This window comes from Pristiophorus japonicus, chromosome 9, assembly GCF_044704955.1.
Source record: "Pristiophorus japonicus isolate sPriJap1 chromosome 9, sPriJap1.hap1, whole genome shotgun sequence".
In the NCBI taxonomy this organism is placed as follows: Eukaryota; Metazoa; Chordata; class Chondrichthyes; family Pristiophoridae; genus Pristiophorus; species Pristiophorus japonicus.
Genome location: NC_091985.1, coordinates 13,086,604 through 13,105,380, shown reverse-complemented (window position 1 = coordinate 13,105,380; position 18,777 = coordinate 13,086,604). Strand labels below are relative to the sequence as shown.

At 47.4% G+C, this 18,777-nt stretch overlaps 1 protein-coding gene across 1 annotated transcript in view; it reads left to right on the top strand.

Annotated features, from left to right (window-relative positions):
• The window catches only part of cd109 (CD109 molecule), a 222,920-nt gene that overhangs the window by 43,258 nt on the left and 160,885 nt on the right, over positions 1 to 18,777 (top strand). The window contains exons 8-13 of the mRNA XM_070889012.1: positions 2,612 to 2,699; positions 4,843 to 5,007; positions 11,220 to 11,878; positions 12,079 to 12,086; positions 12,934 to 13,104; positions 17,318 to 17,770. Of these exons, the coding sequence (XP_070745113.1) occupies positions 2,612 to 2,699; positions 4,843 to 5,007; positions 11,220 to 11,878; positions 12,079 to 12,086; positions 12,934 to 13,104; positions 17,318 to 17,770 (1,544 nt within the window). The remainder of the gene's footprint in view (positions 1 to 2,611; positions 2,700 to 4,842; positions 5,008 to 11,219; positions 11,879 to 12,078; positions 12,087 to 12,933; positions 13,105 to 17,317; positions 17,771 to 18,777) is intronic.

The window sequence follows — 18,777 nt, the reverse complement described above, 5'->3', positions numbered from 1 at the left end:
TGATTGGCTTTTGATTTTGTCATGTATTCAACCAGCATTGTAACCCATGTATAATCTGACCTAAGTTGTACTCTGTGAGAACAATGACCACTAGGTGGGAGACACTCCTAACCTGGACCTTCAGGTACAAAAGGGGAAGCTCCACCCACCTTCATCACTTTGAGTGCTAAGGAATAAAGGACAGGTCACAGACTGACCTTCTCTCAAGCATGGGCCTCATGTGCATTTATACTGTAGAGTAAGGACCTATCAATGGCGCCGAGGATGGGATTTAAACCACGCGAGCATGGCCACTAGCAGAACAGACGAGAGGTATTGTGTTAAGGAATGGTTGGGACAGAAATTCAACATTGTTAAAGCAGCACACAGTTCTCCAGGCAGACAGGGGCAATCGGGCACGCCCCAACATGTAGTCGAACCCAGAGGGGGAGTTTGACAGAGATAATGGCAAGCTGAACGGTGATTCACGCCATTGCAAGGGACAATGCGGCCAGTAATGGGGCCATCAACACCTGTTAATGGCGCACTCAAGGACAATAACAGGGGAAGTCAGGGATGATCGACTGGCAAGGGACCTTTTGTTTCAAACAGCAGCTCATGTTGGAGGCGTGGAGGCACACATTCAGCCGGAGTTTGCAGAGATGAGAAAAATACCTGCAGAAATTGCAGAAATGAATGCTGGGGGAAATTGCTGGAAGCTGAAGTTCAGCGAGTTCATGTGGAGCACGTATACAGTTCATACACCAGGACGCCACCGATAATGATGAAAGTGCTCCTCAATGGCATCCCAGTATCAATGGAGCTAGACACGGGGGCCAGCCAGTCCCTGATGGGTATCAAACAGTTCGTAAAGTTGTGGGCATCCAAGGCCAGGAGGCCAAAATTATCGCCGATTGACGCACAGCTACGGATTTACACAAAGCAGATCATTCCGGTGCTAGGCAGCGCCACGGTAGTCGTGACCCACAAAGAGCCCGCGGACACCCGGCGAATAATGGCCTCCTGAGTAAAGTGCGGAGGACACCGACAATACCTCAGCCAGGAGGGGCTTTTAACAAAAACTTTCACCCAAAAATACCCTGGGCCTAAATTCGCGCTCCCCACGGGCGCTTACGATGTGCGCATGCGCCCATGGAATCCTCCGCTAGTTCTGGGTCTAGGTGTGTGAAGCACATGCACTTAAACCCAGAACTTGCGATCTATCAAGAATTCTTTTGACAGATCCACCGCATCTGAGACAAAGGCCATCCTCAGGTGGAGAGTTGGGCTATTTGCCTAACTCCTGCTCAATGAATGTCCTTCAAATTCTTACGACTGATAAAAGCAGGTGTAAGGCGGGCTTTTATTAGTTCAAGACTTTTAAAGTACAGAAAATTACATTAAAAAAAAAATTTAAACATTTTAAATCCTGTGAAATAAGGTACGTTTATTTTTAAACCCTTTAAAATATGTAAATTTATTTTTCAATAAATTAAATTTTTGTCTTAAATAATTTATGAAATATGTGATTTTTTTTTTTTAGTTATTTTCAGTTTTTGTGTGTTTTTGGGGGTATTCCCATTCATACTTATGGTGATTCCGTAGATATGGAACTCACATTAGCATGAATGGGGATCCCCTTACTCCGATAGGTTGGGCTGGCTCACGTGACCGCAAGATCCTACAAATCCCCTGGGAGGACAGACGACCAACGTTAGCGTCCTCGACCAGGCCAACATCCCCAGCATCGAAGCACTGACCACACTCGATCAGCTCCGCTGGGCAGGGCCACATCGTCCGCATGCCAGACACGAGACTCCCAAAGTAAGCGCTCTACTCGGAACTCCTTCACGGCAAACGAGCCAAAGGTGGGCAGAGGAAACGTTACAGGGACACCCTCAAAGCCTCCCTGATAAAGTGCAACATCCCCACTGACACCTGGGAGTCCCTGGCCAAAGACCGCCCTAAGTGGAGGAAGTGCATCCTGGAGGGAGCTGGGCACCTCGAGTCTCATCGCCGAGAGCATGCAGAAAACAAGTGCAGGCAGCGGAAAGAGTGTGCGGCAAAGCTGTCCCACTCACCCTTACCCTCAATGACTATCTGTCCCACCTGTGACAGGGACTGTGGTTCTCATATTGGACTGTTCAGCCACCTAAGGATTCATATTAAGAGTGGAAGCAAGTCTTCCTCGATTCCGAGGGACTGCCTATGATGATCAAGCCCATACGCTCCTAGGATACGTGGGCCTCGACGAAGGCCTTCGCATGGAGCCTCAGGACCACAAGTCTCCGAAACTCCGTGAACAACAGGTATGTTCATAGACATTTCTGCGGTGGGAGGCATCCGCCCGCGGGAAAGCCCCCGTCTGCAAACTTCGGGCTCCTTTTTTTCTTTAGGGTCCTAAGCTCCTGCTCCTGTCAGAAGTGCATATTGCAATCTGTGGAATTGTGAGTCAAGTTGACAGTGAGGTCAAAGTTCAGCCATGATCATGTTGAATGGCAGAGCAGGCTCGAGGGGTCTGTGGCTCCGATTTCTTATGTTCTTGTGGATTTAGAGGTGATGGCAGCAGAATTTAGGTTCGTTGGCCCCTCCAATTGCCAAGTATTGTGTTTTATATCTTGTTCCTTTTCAGATACCTCTATGGAAAACCCGTGAAAGGAAATGTGTCAATCATCATATCCTTACCAGAGGTCACATCAACGCTAAACAAAACGTTTGAGGTACGTTTTAAATGACTTTTATTTCTTCCGCCCTACCACTCCCCCTCCTGCCCATTGCTCCCACCCCCGCCCCTGCCAGCTGCCCATCCCCCTCACCCTCCTCCTTCAGTTTCTGTCCCTCTTGTCATGAGTGCGGTATCATACCTCAAGCTGATCCCGCATTGCCCTGACGTCTCGGCTCACACCTGTACAGCTCCTAATAGGGCTCACGATACATAGAAGGAAAGAACTCGCATTTATACAGAATCTTTCACAACCTGCAGACACCCCAAAACACTTTACAGCCAACGGAGCACTATGTGAAGTGTTGTAACGTAGGGAACTGCAGCAGCCAATTGGTGCACAGCAAGCTCCCACAAACAGCAATGAGATAAGGACCAGATCATCTATTTTTTTCGTGATGTTGGTTGAGAGATGAATATTAGCCAGGACAGAATTCGCCTGCTCCTCTGACGTCCAACTGACAGAAAAGACGGGGCCTCGGTTTAGCAGCTTGTCTGATAGATGGCACCTCCGACAGTGCAGCACTCCCTCAGTACTGCTCTGCAAAAAGGGTATTAAATCACGCAGGTCTTTTACATCCACTTGAAAGGGCAGACGGGGAGATGAGGAGAATTTTCTTTATGCAGTGAGTTATGATGATCTGGATCGCGCTGCCTGAAAGGGCGGTGGAAGCAGGTTTTATGGTAACTTTCAAAGTGGAATTTGATAAACACTTGATTTGCAGGGCTGCGGGGAGGAACAGGGGGAGTTTTACTAGTTGGATATCGCCTTCAAAAGAGCTGGCACCGGCACAAAGGGCCAAATGGCCTCCTTCAGTGCTGCACGATGCTATAATGAAAGGGCCAATAGTATCTGTGCAGTGGCTATCGAGATATGCTCGGCCACTTTCTAACTGTGTATGCATCGAGTGAATGAATAGCACCACAGGACCTAATAGACTAAAACACCCACTGGGGCTGGATTTTCCCGTCCTCTTCACCCCGTTTGTCGTCCCGGAGGAACGGCAATGGCGGCTGTGAGGTCACCAGGGCCCTGCCGCGATCTTCCGGTCGGGTTTTGCGACGGCGCGGAGCAGCACCGCCCGGGAAGAGCTGTGCCGGGTGTGCAACGCCGCTGGGTGCGACACCGGCGCGAGTTTGCGCTCCTGCCCGACCCGTCTGCCCGGAAGTGTGCCCGCAATGACCGCCTGGGAAATCAGAGCAGTCCGACCATCCTGGCGGCGGAGAGGGAGGTAACGGGCTGCCAAGGTCAGTGCGAGTGTTCTTTGTTTGAATTTTTTTGTGGGATTTATGGTTTCAGGTTTCCACCCCGCCCCCCCACCCCCCCCCACTCCCCGTTGCCCACTCTCGGAGCACTCCCGGCCCGGCTCTTTAGCTCGGGGTGATTCCCATCCTTGCGCCAGGAGAGGTGGTACAACGCCTCCCTTAGCAGTGTGCCCCCCCGACGCAGGGCCCAGAAGCCCAAACTTAAACACTAAAGTGCAAAATATTCCCAAGCATTAACTTTCCCGACCTGCCACCATTATCGCCCCGGAAACATAAAAGCCAAAAATCCAGCCCAGATTTAGCTTTTGTCACCGAGTCGCTAGCATAGAAACATAGAAACATAGAAACTAGGTGCAGGAGCAGGCCATTCGGCCCTTCGAGCCTGCACCGCCATTCAATGAGTTCATGGCTGAACATGCAACTTCAGTACCCCATTCCTGCTTTCTCGCCATACCCCTTGATCCTCCTAGTAGTAAGGACTATATCTAACTCCTTTTTGAATATATTTAGTGAATTGGCCTCAACAACTTTCTGTGGTAGAGAATTCCACAGGTTCACCACTCTCTGGGTGAAGAAGTTTCTCCTCACCTCGGTCCTAAATGGCTTACCCCTTATCCTTAGACTGTGTCCCCTGGTTCTGGACTTCCCCAACACTAATAAGAACATAAGAACATAAGAATTAGGAACAGGAGTAGGCCATCTAGCCCCTCGAGCCTGCTCCGTCACCCAACAAGATCACGGCTGATCTGGCCGTGGACTCAGCTCCACTTACCCGCCCGCTCTCCGTAACCCTCAATTCCCTTATTGGTTAAAAAAGTGATAAAGTTTGAATCCACTGCTGGAAGCTGAAACGTTCTCTTTTTGCATGCCCACAGATGAACGGAACTGCCAATTTCATCTTCCCTTTCCCCGAAATTCAGCGGTTCATCCTAAAATTTTATAGAGCGTTCATGGACTTAACCGACACATCCCCAGGCAACCACTCAGACGACGCACTCATGGAACAATTTCTAGCGCTGGTCAGGTATCAAGTGTACCAAGTGAGGATCAACGCCACTGTGACAGAATCACACACGGGTAAGGAGTGAGAAGCAACCACCACTAGGGGGCACAGTCTCGGGATAAGGGGTCGGCCATTTAAGACTGAGATGAGGAGGAATTTCTTTACTCAGAGGGAGGTGAATCTTTGGAATTCTCTACCCCAGAGGGCTGTGGATGCTGAATCGTTGAGTATATTCAAGGCTGAGATGAATAGATTTTTGGACTCTAGAAGAATCAAGGGATATGGGGATCGGGTGGGAAAGTGGAGTTGAGGTCGAAAATCAGCCATAATTTTATTGAATGGTGGAGCAGGCTCGAGCGGCTGTATGGCCTACTCCTGCTCCTATTTCTTATGCTCTTGGCATGATAGCATTTACAGTGTACAACCTTTAAACTCCCTCATGAGGTGATTGGCTGTTTAATTGGACGCCACCTCCATCAGCTGACTTAGCATCCAGCCTGCGAGGTGACCAATAAGAATGTAGAATGCTGCAAGACTAGAAAAGACCATCTCTGATCCCAGTCCCAAAGACCCCAGACTTCAAACACTTGTTTTACTCTTAGAATTTAAGTTAAAGTTAAGTTCCAGAGGCAGTGTCCCTCAGCGCATGTATTGTCCTCTCAGATACCTCAGTCACAGGCTGAAGGGCCCAAATTTCTCCAGCCTTTCCGACTCTCCGCAGACCCGTGGATATTGTCATAGAATCTTACAACACAGAAAGGGCCATTCGGCCAATCATGATTGTGCCGGCTCATTGAAAGAGCAATCTAACTAGTCCCACTCCCCCGGCTCTATCCCCATACCCCTACAGGTTTTCTGCCCTTCAAGTATTACTCCAATTCCCTTTACTACTGAATCTGCCTCGGCTCTAAGCTCTGAAATTCCCTCCCTAAACCTCGCCGCCTCTCTTTCCTCCTTTAAGATGCTCCTTAAAATCTATCTCTTTGATCAATCTTTTGGTCACCTAACTCCTTACGTGGCTCGGTGTCAAATTCTGTCCAAAATACGCTCCCTCAAAGCGCCTTGGGACATTTCGCTACGTTAAAGATGCAAGTTGCTGTTATTGTAATGGTACTGGTATGACGTTGCTCTTCTGTCATGCTCCAGAGATGGCGCTGTAGCCTGCTTGGACTGAAATAATAGGGGGTGACTGTTACCCTGCTCGCCTGGATTAAATCCAGCGGGCGGGGAGGTGAAATTGCTGGCTGGCATCCCATATTCTATCTGTTATATACGTAAACTTGTATTTACTCTGTACAGCCACCAGAGGGCTCATCCCCTGGAGTCCCAAGGGATCTCATAATCCCTTGGGAGCACAGGTATTTAAGGAGGCTTCACAGGTTGGAGAGGAATTCTGGAGACCTGCAATAAAAGACTAAGGTCACACTTTACTTTGAGCTCACAGTGTTCAGTCTGACTCTTTCTCCATACACAACAACTGGCGACGAGATACAGATAGCGAACCCAAAGATGCAGAGAACAGTGGACATCCTGGAGAAATTCTCAGAGGGAGATGATTGGGAAACTTTTGTGGAGCGACACGACCAATACTTCGTGGCCAACGAGCTAGATGGGGAAGAGAGCACTGCCAAACGAAGGGCGATCCTCCTCACCGTCTGTGGGGCACCAACGTATGGCCTCATGAAGAATCTGCTCACTCCAGCGAAACCGACGGAGAAATCGTACGACGATTTGTGTGCCATGGTCTGAGAACATTTGAATCTGAAGGAAAGCTTTCTGATGGCGAGGTACCGGTTCTACACCTACAAACGGTCTGAAGGCCAGGAAGTGGCGAGTTATGTCACCGAGCTAAGAGGACCTTGCAGGACATTGCGAATTTGAAAGACATTTGGAGCACATGCTCAGAGTCTTTTCCGTATTTGGCATTGGCTACGAAACCATACTTCGCAAACTTTTGACTGTAGAGACCCCAACCTTGAGTAAGGCCAGAGCGATAACTCAGGCGTTCATTGCCACCAGTGACAATACGAAGCAAATCTCTCAGCACACAAGTGCTGCTACAAGTACTGTGAACAAAGTGATGTTGTTTTTGAATCGTAACATACAGGGCAGGTCACACATACCTGCAACTACACGTCCGCAGATGTCTCAGAGTCCATCATCAAGGGTGATGAATGTAAGGCCATTAACACCTTGTTGGTGCAGCGGGGGTGATCATCGTTTCCATTCATGCCAATTCAAAGAGTACGTTTGCAAGGTCTGTGGAACAATGGGACACCTCCAACGTATGTGTAGGCGAGCTGCTAGGCCTGTTAAACCTGCAAACCACCATGTTGCAGAGGAGGACAGATCCACGGGGGATCACGACGAACCAGAGCCACAGATCGAAGAGGCACAGGTACATGGGGTGCACACATTCACCACGAATTGTCCCCCGATAATGCTGAATGTTGAACGAAATGGACTCCCGGTGTCAATGGAGCTGGACACGGGTGCGAACCATTCCATCATGGGCAAAAAGACTTTCGAAAGGTTGTGGTGCAACAAGGCCTCAAGGCCAGTCTTAACTCAAGTTCTCATGAAACTAAGATCTTACACGAAAGAACTGATACCTGTAATCGGCAGTGCTACCATAAAGGTCTCCCACGATGGAGCGGTGTACAAGCTACCACTCTGGGTGGTACCGGGCGATGGTCCCACGTTGCTCGGCAGGAGCTGGCTGGGAAATATATGCTGGAACTGGGACGACATCCGAGCACTATCGCCCGCTGACGACACTTTGTGTGCCCAGGTCTGAAACAAATTTCCTTCGCTGGTCGAATCAGGCATCGTGAAATTCCAAGGAGCAAAAGTGTAGATCCGCAGATCCACCTAATTACAGGGGCCCGACCCATCCATCACAAGGTGAGACCAGTACCGTACATGATGAGAGAAAGGGTAGAGACCAAGCTAGACTGGTTGCAAAGAGAGGGCATCATTTCCCCGATCGAGTTCAACGAGTGGGCCAGTCCTATCATCCCAGTCCTCAAGGGAGACGGCACTGTCAGAATCTGTGGCGATTACAAAGTAACTATCAATCGTTCCTCCCTGCAGGACCAGTACCCACTACCAAAGGCCGACGACCTCTTTGCAATGCTGCAGGGAGGAAAGACATTCACAAAGCTGGATCTGACTTCAGCCTACATGACGCAGGAACTGGAGGAATCATCGAAGGCCCTCACCTGTATCAACACGTACTAAGGTCTTTTTGTTTATAACAGATGCCCGTTTGGAATCCGATCGGTGGCGGCGATATTCCAGAGAAACATGGAAAGCTTACTGAAGTCGGTCCCGCACACCGTGGTTTTCCAGGACGACATCTTGGTCAGAGGCCAGAACACAGTCGAGCATCTGCAGAACCTAGAGGAGGTTCTTAATCGACTCAACCGCGTGGGGTTCAGGTTGAAACGCTTGAAGTGCGTTTTCTTGGTGCCTGAAGTGGAGTTCCTGGGAAGGAGAATTGCAGCGGATGGCATCAGGCCCACCAACGCGTAATCGAGAAAGCACCGATGCCACAGAACGTGACAGAGCTGCGGTCGTTTCTGGGACTCCTGAACTACTTTGGTAACTTCTTAACGGGTCTCAGCACACTGCTAGAACCACTGCATGTCTTACTACGAAAAGGGGATGAATGGGTTTCGGGCAAAAGCCAAGAAAATGCCTTTGTAAAAATGAGAAAATTGTTATGCTCAAACAAATTGCTTGTATTGTACCATCCATGTAAGCGTTTGGTACTAGCATGTGATGTGTCGTCATATGGCGTCGGCTGTGTATTGCAACAAGCTAATGATCTCGGGAAACTGCAACCGGTTGCTTATGCATCCAGGAGTCTGTCTAAGGCTGAGAGAGCCTACAGCATGATTGAGAAAGAAGCGTTAGCGTGTGTTTATGGGGTAAAGAAAATGCATCAATACCTGTTTGGGCTGATCATAAGCCACTTATATCCCTGTTCTCCGAGAGTAAAGGAATAAATACCAAGGCATCGGTCTGCATCCAGAGATGGGCGCTCATGTTGTCCGCATACAACTACGCCATCCGCCACAGGCCAGGCACAGAAAACTGCGCCAATGCTCTTAGTCGGTTGCCATTGCCCACCACAGGGGTGGAAATGGCACAGCCCACAGATCTAGCCATGGTTATGGAAGCATTTGAGAGTGAGCAATCACTGCCCAGCAGATCAAAACCTGGACAAGCCAGGACCCCTTATTATCTCTCGTCACAAGCTGTGTGCTTCATAGGAGCTGGTCCAGTGTCCCAGTGGAAATGCAGGAAGAGGTAAAGTCGTTCTAGTGGTGCAAAGATTAAATGTCTATAAAGGCAGACTGCCTTCTGTGGGGCAATTGAGTAGTGGTCCCCAAGAAGGGCAGACACCTTCAACAATGACTCTACAGTACCCACCCAGGCATCGTAATGATGAAAGCGTTAGCCAGATCCCACATGTGGTGGCCTGGTATCGATGCGGACTTAGAGTCCTGCGTTCACAGATGTAATACATGTTCACAGTAAAGCAATGTACCCAGGGAGGCGCCGCTAAGTTTATGGTCTTGGCCCTCCAATCCGTGGTCTAGGGTACACGTCGATTATGCAGGCCCGTTCTTGGGTAAAATGTTCCTTGTGGCATACTCGAAGTGGATTGAATGTGAGATAATGTCAGCTAGCACATCCGCTGCTCCTACTGAAAGCCTGTGGGCCATGTTTGCCACACATGGCCTACCCGATGTCCTGGTGAGCGACAACAGGCCATGTTTTACCAGTGCTGAGTTCAAAGAATTCCTGACCCGTAACGGGATCAAATATGTCACATCTGCCCCGTTTAAACCAGCATCCAATGGTCAGGCAGAGAGAGCAGTGCAAACCATCAAGCAAGGCTTGAAGAGGGTAACTGAAGGCTCACTGCAGACCCGCCTATCCCGAGTCCTGCTTAGCTATCGCACGAGACCACACTCATTCACTGGGATCCTACCTGCTGAACTGCTCATGAAAAGAGCACTTAAGACAAGGCTCTCGTTAGTTCACCCTGATCTACATGAACAGGTAGAGAGCAGGCGGCTCTCATACACACCAGTGGCAACCGGCACCACGGTTGACCAAGACACAGAACCCATCAGGCACAGCAGCCCAGCAGGGCCCAACACACCAGGCAGCCCAGCAAGGCCAGCTGCACAGCAGCCCCGTGAGGGCCCAACAAATGATTCAACAACACAAGCTTTCATACCGAGACGATCAACCAGGGCATGAAGGGCCCCAGATCGACTCACATTGTAAATAGTTACACCATTGACTTTGGGGGGAGCGTTGTTATATATGTAAACTTGTATTTACTCTGTACAGCCACCAGAGGGCTCATCCCCTGGAGTCCCAAGGGATCCCATAATCCCTTGGGAGCACAGGTATTAAGGAGGCTTGGAGAGGTTGGAGAGGAACTCTGGAGACCTGCAATAAAAGACTACGGTCACACTTTACTTTGAGCTCACAGTGTTCAGTTTGACTCTTTCTCCACACACAACCCAAGTTGCATAAACTAGAGGTGATCCAAAACTCAGCTGTCCATGTCCTAACTCGCACCAAGTCCCGCTCACCCATCACCCCTCTAACGAGATAATGTTTAGCTCCCTCTAGCTAGGAGGTATATGGAGTATTGAGAGAGAGAAGGTCTGTGAAGATCTTTAGCCCCACATGGCTGTCTGAGATCTCCCAAATAAATAGAGTTATGTTGAACTAAGATTGTTTAAGAGATTACAAAATACCTGCTGTCAGAAGTGGATACTTCGGATCTTTCGTCGACCGCATCTATGACCAAAATATTGGAACTGTAAAGCTTTTTCGAACCGATCGAAATCAACGTTGAGCAGTGCAGTGCAGAACGTGCTTCCTACACATTGCTCGTGGATCCGTGAAGGTCGATAAATAGTCATAAGCTTGTCAAATAACCTATAGAGGCATTAGTAATGTAAATTTATAGTGGCCAATTTATTGTAGAGCTTCGATTGAAAAAGTATTTTGACAAATACATGGCCACAATATTTTACTATTTGACTTGTTCTAGTTCTCTGGATATTTGAACTGTATACATGTATGTGACGAACACAAAATCCTAAACTGTAGCAAGCTATCATGACCAGCACGGTGCCAACTCCTGCGCACATTCCTCTCCCACCTCCATAGCAGGTGACTGGCGATTTGAAAGCCAACTGGTAAAAATTCAAACAGCTGTGGGACAGCTATGAAATTATCACAAATATTGTGGGAAAGCCAGATAGAATTAGGGTTGGAACGTTTATCACTGCCATTGGCAGAGATGCCCTAGATATCCACAATAACCTTCCCTACAAATCAGAAGAAGACAAGCAGAACGTTGAGATTATTTTGAAGCTCTGGGAAGAGCACTGTAAAGGTAAAACCAACATCATCTATGAACGATACCAGTTTAACAACTGTGTACAAGGGGACATGTGGTTTTACAGATATCTCGTGAAATTGAGGGAGCTAGCATCGTCATGTGACTTCAGCAATTTGAGGGATGATTTCGTCAGAGACCGCATAGTCTGCGCAATATCTGATAACATTCTGCATAAGAGGTTGTTGCAAGATTCAAGCCTAACACTTGATAAATGTGTGATGCTCTGTAAAGTTACAGAGGCCACAGTTGCACAAGTGAAATCCATGAAGTTCACTAAAACAGATTCTGAAGATGTCAAAGCTACCAGACAGAAAGCCCGACCCACAAAGAAAGAATCCAAAGACATAGAAGTCACGAACAATTGCAGATATTGTGGCAAAAGACATGAGCTGTCAAAAACGAAATGCCCAGCATATAGGAAGATCTACACAAGTCGCAGCAAACAAAATCACTTTTCTCAAAAGTGCAGGTAAAGTGGATCGAGGCAAAAGTCTACACATAACCCTCAATATAAGGGCAAGTCAAAAGTTCATGCGCTATATGAAGAGAGTTATGATTCTGATTTTGAAGTCATGAGTGTAGAGATGCTTGGTAAAGTTGATCGCACAATCGAGGACAAAGCTGACAGAAAGTATCCGAATAAGATTATGGCTTCCTTCTCCATTAAAGGTCAAATGGTAAAAATGCAATGTGCCACCTCTTAGATACTTACCTCAAGGCTTAAAGATAAAAGAATTTAAGACATTACTGTCACTATATGACAACCATGCAACCATTCCAATGGTGGGGACTTGTAAAGCCAGACGGGTGCCAATAACGATCAAACAAACGCTAATGAGAAACTTGATAATTTGGAAAAATGACAAATCATCATGAAAATGGTTGAACCGATGGACTAGGTATCCAGTCTAGTGACTGTACAAAAACAAAATGGAAAGATACGAGAATGTACCGACATTCAACATCTGAACAATTCCCTGAAACGCGGACACTATCCACTTCCTGTGATCGATGACATCTTGCCACAGATGTCAAATGTAAAGGTCTTCACTAAAACAGACTGCAAGGAGGGTTTCTTGCAATGTGAACGAGACACAGTCCTCCTACCTCACAACCTTCCAGACTCCATGGGGATGATGTCGATATAAGAGAATGCCATCAGTCCTGCCCCGGAAATCTTCCAGCAGAAACTAGACCAGAACCTTGACGGTCTAGATGGAGTCGACAAGATTGCAGATGATATCTTGATCACTGTACAGAGTGAGACACTTAAAGGGGCCAATTATGATCATGATTCATGCAGAGATGCAGTAAACGAAACATCAAACTAAACTTCGATAAGTTTGAATACAAGAGCTCCCAAGTAAAATACATGGGACAAATACTGTCTAGTGATGGACTCGAAGCCGATCCAAGCAAAGTAGCTGCAATCGACGAAATGCAGAAACCGCAGGATGTCGCAGGTGTACAATGATTTGTCGGCATGAGAAAGTACCTCGCAAATATTCTTGTCATATCTTTCAGACCTCAGCGAGCTTCTGCGACGGCTTACTCATAAAGGCAGGGTCTGGAAATGGACTGAAGAACAAGACAAAGTGTTTGAAGCTATCAAACAACACGTGACTGATTCTCCGGTACACAGGTACTTTGACCACAAACCGAAGGTCAAGGAAATGGTTCGAGCAAGGGTCTTGGGTTCATCTCTCTGCAACCAATCGCATACGCGAGCCGAGCGCTCACTCCAGCAGAAACGCGATACTCTCAAATCGAAAAGGAGCTCTCAAATCAATGGAACGAAACCATCAATATATGTATGGTCACAAGACCATGCTATGGACAGACCATAAGCCTTTGGTTGCCATAGGATGCAAGCCGTTATCTGCAGCACCCTAGCGACTACAACATCTTCTCATTTGGCTCAACCAATATGCCATTGAATTAAAGTATCAACCAGGAAAAGAAATGTACCTGGCAGATACCCTCTCACGCTCATACCTCGAAAACGTGGAGAGATCACTGACAGAAATTGCAGTGGAATGCATCCACATGGTGGACTTTCTCCCAAACAAAGACTGATGACCATACAATGCGCAACTGCAAGCGACTCCACACTACAACTTGTCATACAACAAATCACAACAGGATGGCCAGAAACGACACATGAACGCCTGCCTGAAACGCATGCATACTTCAAAGTTTGTGCTGAACTCACAACACAGGATGGCATAATCTTCAAAGGCTATCGCTGTGTCATACCAAATATCCGACATTTGTCAGTGACTTCTTCGACGTGCCAGAGGATTCGTTTACTGGCCAGGACTGAACAGTGACATTAAAGACTATGTTTCAAAGTGAAACATTTAACACCTATCAATCGAGCCAACCAAAAGAACCATTGATAAGTCATGACCTCCCTCAGAGACTGTGGGAAAAGATTGGTTGTGACATATTCACATTCTATGGACAGTGGACTACTACTCTGACTATTTTGAGATAGATAAGATGCACTGAAAGAAAGATGCCACTGTCATCATCAAACACCTCAAGAAACACTTCTCCAACTTCAAAAGTAGTAATCTCAGGATTGCTACCAGTGCCACGTGCTAGTCAGAGTAGGAATCGCAGGATAGCTCAGATGAATACGTGGCTTGAGCAGTGGTGCAGCAGGAAGGGATTCAAATTCCTGGGACATTGGAACCGGTTCTGGGGGAGGTGGGACCAGTACAAACCAGACGGTCTGCACCTGGGCAGGACCGGAACCAATCTCTTAGGGGGAGTTTTTGCTAGTGCTGTTGGGAAGGAGTTAAACTAATATGGCAGGGGGATGGGAACCTATGCAGAGAGACAGAGGGAAGTAGAATGGGGGCAGAAGCAAAAGATAGAAAGAAGAAAAGTAAAAGTGGAGGGCAGAGAAACCTAAGGTAAAAAGCAAAAATCTAAAGGGCAAAGTGTGTTCGAAAGACAAGCCTGAAGGCTCTGTGCCTCAATGCAAGGAGTATTCGGAATAAGGTGGATGAATTAACTGCGCAGATAGCAGTTAATGGGTATGATGTAATTGGCATCACGGAGATATGGCTCCAGGGTGACCAAGGCTGGGAACTCAACATCCAGGGGTATTCAACATTTAGGAAGGATAGACAGAGAGGAAAAGGAGGCGAGGTGGCATTGCTGGTTAAAGAGGAAATTAATGCAAGAAAGGACATTAGCTTGGATGATGTGGAATTGGTATGGTTGGAGCTGCGGAATACCAAAGGGCAGAAAACGCTAGTGGGAGTTTTGAACAGACCACCAAACAGTAGCAGTAAGGTTGGGGACAGCATCAAACAAGAAATTAGGGATGTATTCAATAAAGGTACAGCAGTTATCATGGGTGACTTTAATCGACATATTGATTGGGCTAACCAAACTGGTAGCAATGCGGTGGAGGAGGATTTCCTGGTGTGTATTAGGGATCGTTTTCTAGATCAATATGTCGAGGAACCAACCAGGGAGCTGGCCATCCTAGACTGGGTGATGTGTAATGAAAAAGGACTAATTAGCAATCTTGTTGTGCGAGACCCCTTGGGAAAGAGTGACCATAACATGGTAGAATTCTTTATTAGGATGGAGAGTGACACAGTTAATTCAGAAACTAGGGTCCTGAACTTAAGGAAAGGTAACTTCGATGGTTTGAGGTGTGAATTGGCTAGAATAGACTGGCAAATGATACTTAAAGGGTTGACGGTGGATAGGCAATGGCAAACATTTCAAGATCACATGGATGAACTTCAGCAATTGTACAAAATAAAATGGGGAAGGTGTCTCAACCGTGGCTAACAAGGAAAATTAAGGATAGTGTTAAATCCAAGGAAGAGGCATATAAATTGGCCAGAAAAAGCAGCAAACCTGAGGACTGGGAGAAATTTAGAATTCAGCAGAGGAGGACAAAGGGTTTAATTAAGAGGGGGAAAATAGAGTACGAGAAGTAGGTTGCTGGGAACATAAAAACTGACTGCAAAAGCTTCTATAGATATGTGAAATGAAAAAGATTAGTGAAGACAAACTGCAAGGTCCCTTGCAGTCGGATTCAAGTGAATTTATGATGGGGAACAAAGAAATGGCAGACCAATTGAACAAATACTTTGGTTCTGACTTCACGAAGGAAGACACAAATAACCTTCCGGAAGTACGAAGGGACCGAGGGTCTAGTGAGAAGGAGGAACTAAAGGATATCCTTCTTAGGCGGGAAATTGTGTTAGGGAAATTGATGGTATTGAAGGCGGATAAATCCCCATGGCCTGTTAGTCTGCAACCCAGAGTACTTAAGGAAGTGGCCCTAGAAATAGTGGATGCGTTGGTGATCATTTTCCAACAGTCTATCGACTTGGGATCAGTTCTTATGGACTGGAGGGTAACTAATGTAACACCACTTTTTAAAAGCGGAGGAGAGAGAAAACGGGAAATTATAGACTGGTTCGCCTGACATCAGTGGTGGGGAAAATGTTGGAATCAATTATTAAGGATGAAATAGCTGCGCATTTGGAAAGCAGTGACAGGATCGGTCCAAATCAGCATAGATTTATGAAGGGGAAATCATGCTTGACAAATCTTCTGGAATTTTTTGAGGATGCAACTAGTAGAGTGGACAAAGGAGAACCAGTGGATGTGGTGTATTTGGACTTTCAAAAAGCTTTTGACAAGGTCCCACACAAGAGATTGGTGTGCAAAATCAAAGCACATGGTATTGGGGGTAATATACTGAATTGGATAGAGAACTCGCTGGCAGACAGGAAGCAGAGAGTCGGGATAAATGTGTCCTTTTCAGAATGGCAGGCAGTGACTAGTGGAGTGCCGCAGGGCTCAGTGCTGGGACCCCAGCTCTTTACAATATACATTAAGGAATTGAGTGTAATATATCCAAGTTTGCAGATGACACTAAACTGGCTGGCGGTGTGAACAGTGAGGGGGACGCTAAGAGGCTGCAGGGTGAGTTAGACAGGTTAGGTGAGTGGGCAAATGTATGGCAGATGCAGTATAATGTGGATAAATGTGAGGTTATCCACTTTGGGGGCAAAAACGCGAATATAGAATATTATCTGAATGGTGGCAGGTTAGGAAAAGGGGAGGTGCAGCGAGACCTGGGTGTCATGGTTCATCAGTCATTGAAAGTTGGCATACGGATACAGCAGGCGGTAAAGAAGGCAAATGGTATGTTGGCCTTCATAGCTAGGGGATTTGAGTATAGGAGCAGGGAGGTCTTACTGCAGTTGTACAGGGCCTTGGTAAGACCTCACCTGGAATATTGTGTTCAGTTTTGGTCTCCTAATATGATGAAGGAAGTTCTTGCTATTGAGGGAGTGCAGCGAAGGTTCGCCAGACTGATTCCCAGGATGGCTGGACTGACATATGAGGAGAAACTGGATCAACTGGGCCTTTATACATTGGAGTTTAGAATGATGAGAGGGGATGTCATAGAAACATACAAGATTCAGACAGGACTTGACAGGTTAGATGCGGGTAGATTGTTCCCGATGTTGGGGAAATCCAGAACCAGGGGACACAGTCTTAGGATAAGGGGTAGGCCATTTAGAACTGAGATGAGGAGAAACGTCTTCACTCAGAGAGTTGTTAACCTGTGGAATTCCCTGCCGCAGAAAGTTGTAGATGCCAGTTCATTGGATATGTTCAAGAGGGAGTTAGATATGGCCCTTATGGCTAAGGGGATCAAGGGGTATGGAGAGAAAGCAGGAAAGGGGTACTGAGGGAATGATCAGCCATGATCTTATCGAATGGTGGTGCAGGCTCGAAGGGCCGAATGGCCTACTCCTGCACTTATTTTCTATGTTTCTATACCACGGTATTCCAGACAAGGTTCAATCCGACAATGGACCTCCCTGCAACTCACAACAGTTCACAAACATTGCCACAGAATATGGATTCAATCACCCAACAAGCTCACCAGAATATCCACAAAGCAACGGAAAGGTTGAGAACGCAGTTAAGCTCGCAAAGTGGTTAACCAAGAATACAAAGGTAGACTATGGTAACTTCTACATGAACCTTCTCATCTGCCGACAAACACCAACTGAAGGCCTTGATAGTTCGTCACCACAATGCTTACTCGGTCGCCACACAAAGACAAGCATCGCAATCGCAAATGAACTACTCAAACTAAGAATCATACATGATGTCATCGTCAACAAAGGAAGGAACCATGCCAAACAAGCACACTACTACAACAGAGGTGCTACAGCACTTCCTACACTGCAGGAAGGAGAAACAGTGAGACTCAAACAAATGCGAGAAAACAAAGAGTGGCAAAAAGTTCAGGTCCAGAAACGAGTCAGCATTCAATCATATCAGATCATTGCAGAAGATGGCCGTGAGTATCGCTGAAATAGGAAACATCTGAGAAAGAGCGCTAAGACATTCATCGAAATTCCAGAGACCCCCAGCGACACCCACATATCATCACAGGCTGTCCCTCGATATCGAGGAAGACTTGCTTCCACTTCAAAAGTGAGTTCTGAGGTGAGTGAACAGTCCAATATGGGAATTACAATCTCTATCACAGGTGGGGCAGACAGTGGTTGAAGGAAAGTGTGGGTGGTGAGTCTGGTTTGCCGTACACTCCTTCCGCTGCCTGCGCTTGCTTTCTGCATATTCTCGGCGACGAGACTCGAGGTGCTCAGTGCCCTCCCGGATCCTCTTCCTCCACTTAGGGCGCTCTTTGGCCAGGGACTCCCAGGTGTCGGTGGGGATGTTGCACTTTATCAAGGAGGCTTTGAGGCTGTCCTTGAAACATTTCCTCTGCCCACTTGGGGCTCGCTTGCCGTGTAGGAGTTCCGAGTAGAGCGCTTGCTTTGGGAGTCTTGTGTCAGGCATGCGGACAATGTGGCCCGCCCAACGGTGCTGGTTGAGTGTGGTCAGTGCATCGATGCTGGGGATGTTGGCCTGATCGAGAACACTGACGTTGGTGCGTCTGTCCTTCCGGGAGATTTGTCGGATCTTGCGGAGGCTTCGTTGGTGGTATTTCTCCAGTGATTTGAGGTGTCTACTGTACATGGTCCACGTCTCTGAGCCATACAGGAGGGCAGGTATCACTACAGCCATGTAGACCATAAGCTTGGTGCCAGATTTGAGGGCCTGATCTTCGAACACTCTCTTTCTCATGCTGCTGAAGGCTGTGCTGGCACACTGCACCTCGCCGTTGATGTCTGCCCTTGCTGATAATCGGCTCCAGAGGTACGGAAAGTGGTCCACGTTGTCTAGGGCCACGCCATGGATCTTGATGATGAGGGGGCAGTGCTGTGTGGTGGGCTCAGGTTGGTGGAGGACCTTTGTCTTATGGATGTTTATTGTAAGGCCCATGCTTTCGTACGCCTCGGT